The 3,781-nt window shown below is 40.8% G+C and overlaps 1 protein-coding gene across 1 annotated transcript in view; it reads right to left on the bottom strand.

Annotated features, from left to right (window-relative positions):
- Positions 1 to 3,434: 3,434 nt before the first annotated feature.
- Positions 3,435 to 3,781, bottom strand: part of LOC130818523 (uncharacterized) — a 1,509-nt gene continuing 1,162 nt past the window's right edge. Inside the window, exon 4 of the mRNA XM_057684690.1 lies at positions 3,435 to 3,688. Coding sequence (XP_057540673.1) covers positions 3,435 to 3,688 — 254 coding nt within the window. The remainder of the gene's footprint in view (positions 3,689 to 3,781) is intronic.

The raw sequence follows: 3,781 nt of genomic DNA on the forward strand, positions 1-3,781 counted from the left end.
CTCAATTTCCCCTAATTATTATTATTTTTTTTAAATTAATTAATTAATTAAGTAATTATAATGATATTGTTAAAACAGAAAAGAAACATCACGCGATGACATCGTACGCGATAAAACTCGTTACCGTTAAAATTTAATTTACTTTATTCTTTTAATTATATATGTAAAATAGAATAACTTAATAATCTTATTTATTTTTATCTTATTATATTTTCTTTTTAACCCGATAAATTACGGGGTGTTACAGACTACCCCCCTTAAAAGAAGTTACACCCTCGTAACTTGCATGGCAACGAAAAAAAACGCAGGACACACACACTATTATAATACGACACTTGTAAAGAGGCAAGACTATAAGTCAAAGAGGTTAAGCCCTCACAAAACACTCGCGTAAAATTCCTATCGCCTTCTACCCCCCTTAGGAGGTTACGTCCCCGTAACGCTACTAACCTGAAAGAGATGAGGGTACTTTGCTCACATAGAGTCCTCCGTTTCCCATGTAGCCGCTTCATGTTCGTGATTTGACCACAAGACTTTTATCATAGATATATCCTTCCGCCGTGTACCGGTTGCTCAGAGTAAGACAAAGATGTATCCAAATCTAAAGGTTCGGGTTCTAAGACATGAGAGGCTGCGGCATGATATCGCTTAAGCTGCGACACATGAAATACGTTATGTACCTTTTCCAAGGAGTTTGGAAGGGCTAACCGATATGCCACCTTACCCACACGTTCCAAAATATCATATGGTCCTATGAATCGAGAGCTCAACTTTCCACGAGCACCAAAATTCATTACTCCGCGCATGGGTGACACGCGAAGTAATACCCGTTTGCCCACGATGAACTCTTCTAGTCGTCGCTTCAAATCAGCATAAGACTTTTGACGATCCCGTGCCGCTTTCAAACGATCCCTTATCAACTTCACTTTTTCAGTCATCTGAAATAATGACTCAGGTCCCAAGGTCACCGCTTCGGTGAAATCATCCATATAAACCGGACTACGACAACGACGCCCATACAAAGCCTTGAATGGAGCCATCTGTATAGCTGCCTGATAACTGTTGTTGTAAGAAAATTCGACCAGGTCCAAATGTTCATCCCACGACCCTTGCTATTCCATGGTAATAGCGCGCAATATATCTTCTAGTATCTGATTTGTCCGTTCTGTCTGCCCATCCGTCTGCGGATGGAAAGACGTACTATAAAGCAACGTAGTGCCCATTGCCTGTTGCAAGGTTTGCCAAAATTGTGACAAATACCATGTATCTTTGTCGGACACAATAGTACGGGGCACACCGTGAAATCGCACGACATACTTAATGTAAGCTCGAGCTAATTGTTCCATCTCCCAACGACAATTCATAGGTATGAAACGTGCTGATTTAGTCAAATGATCAACTATGACCCATAACGCATCATTTTCTGCCTTCGTCCAGGGTAAACCCACAACAAAATCCATAGAAATATCATCTCACTTCCATGCCGGTATCTCCAAAGGTTGCAGTAAAACTCCTGGTCTTTTATGCTCACTTTTAACCTTTTGACAAGTCAAACAGCGCGAGACATAGTCCGCAATATCCTTCTTCATCCCAGACCACCAAAACATTAGCTTAAGGTCTTGATACATTTTGTCACCGCCCAGATGGACTGAAAATTTCGTACAATGGGCCTCATCCAAGATATGTTCCTTCAAAGATTCTTCCCCTGTCGGCAAACACCAGCGACCATTGAACCTCAAGCTCCCATCTTCATGAACAAAGAATCCCTCCGCTTTTCCTTCCCGAGCTTGTTCCTAACTTCAACAGTTTCGGGTCTTTATCCTGGGAATTCAAAATTTCTTCAAAGAACGAAGGTTGAATAGACAAAGCATTCAGGCACCCCTGTAATTCACCCTTACGCACCACCTCCAAGTTCAACCTCGCAAAATCCCGATGCAACTCTTCAACTCCGTCCAAGGCGGACAACGAGTGATTGGGCTTCCTACTCAACGCATCGGCTACTAAGTTTGTCCGTCCCTCATGATATATGAATTCCAAATCATATTCTGTCATCAACTCTAGCCACCAACGTTGTCGCATGTTTAAGTCAGGCTGAGTATAGAGATACTTCAGACTCTGATGATAAGTGTAGATCCAACATTTAACGCCACACAAGTAATGCCTCCATATTTTGAGAGCAAACACTATAGCAGCTTACTCTAGATCAAGGGTAGGATAATTAACTTCATGTACTTTCAATTGTCGTGATGCGTAAGCAATCACCTTACGGTCCTGCATCAGTACACAACCTAATCCTTTCTTCGATGCGTCACTATAAACAGTATAATCCAGCTTTGGGTCAGGTAGAGTAAGAACAGGGGTCGTAGTTAACCTTTCCTTCAAAGTCACGAAGGCCTGTTCACACTCGTCAGTCCACTCGAACTTTTTCTCTTTCTTCATCAAAGAAGTCATAGGCCAGGCAATACGCGAGAAATCCTTGACAAAACGATGGTAATACCCAGCCAAGCCCAAGAAACTTCGTACTTCGGTGACATTCTTTGTGACGACCAACTTCGAAATGCCTCTATTTTTGCCGGATAACCCGAGACGCCCTCCTTAGAAACAAAATGTCCCAAAAATGAGACCTTTTCCAACCAAAAGTCACATTTTGACAATTTTGCGTACAACTTGTTTTCTCGCAGGGTTTGCAGGACTAAACGTAGATGTTTCTCATGATCATCCCAGTCTTTCGAATAGACCAATATATCATCAATAAAGACCACTATCATCAATAAAGATCACCACGAACTTATCCAAAAACGCACTAAATACTTGATTCATTAAACACATGAATGCAGCTGGAGCATTTGTTAATCCAAAAGGCATCACAGTGAACTCATAATGCCCATAACGTGTTCTAAAAGATGTTTTATATATATCCCCTCCAGCTATTCTTAGATGGTGATAAACTGATCTTAAATCAATTTTTGAAAAGATCCCAGCTCCTCTCAATTGATCAAATAAATCGTCAATGCGGGGTAACGGGTATTTGTTCTTAATGGTCACCTTATTTAGTTCCCTATAATCAATACATAATCTCAAACTGCCATCCTTCTTTCTTACAAAAAGAACTGGAGCCCCCATGGGGAAACACTAGGTCGGATATAACCCTTGTTTAATAATTCGTCAAGCTGAGACTTTAATTCCTCCATCTCCTTCGGAGCCATGCGATAAAGGGCCTTAGAAATCGGTCCCGTCCCAGGCACCAAGTCTATTGTGAAATCAATTTTCCGTTGAGGTGGCATGCCGGGAATTTCATCAGGGAAAACATCTAAAAATTCATTCACCACTGTAATATTCTTAGGATCCTCCTCCTTCTTCCCCACTTGGCTGATATGACATAAGTACACAGCGTGTCCTTGCCTCATGAGTCTTTGCAATTCTAAGGTCGACACCTAATTCGTTCTGGGTCCTTTTTGAAATTTCCGATATCTAACCTTTTCCCCTCTTGGTCCTTCCAGTGATACTCTCTGCTTCCTACATTCTATAGTGGCTTTATATTTTCCTAACCAGTCCATCCCTAAAATTACCTCTAAGCCTTTCATATCTAACACATACAAGTTACTAGGAAAAATGACCTTCCCTATTCTTAAGGGTACTTCCTTATACAATCTATCACAATTGTACAATCTTCCCGATGGAACAGCCACTATATAAGAAACTTTTTCAAATGTTCATAAATTCAACTCCTCTATTTTACTCTTTGAAAGAAATGAACATGTTGCATCCGATTCAAAAAGTA

This window comes from Amaranthus tricolor, chromosome 7 (genome assembly GCF_026212465.1).
Source record: "Amaranthus tricolor cultivar Red isolate AtriRed21 chromosome 7, ASM2621246v1, whole genome shotgun sequence".
NCBI classification, from domain to species: Eukaryota; Viridiplantae; Streptophyta; class Magnoliopsida; order Caryophyllales; family Amaranthaceae; genus Amaranthus; species Amaranthus tricolor.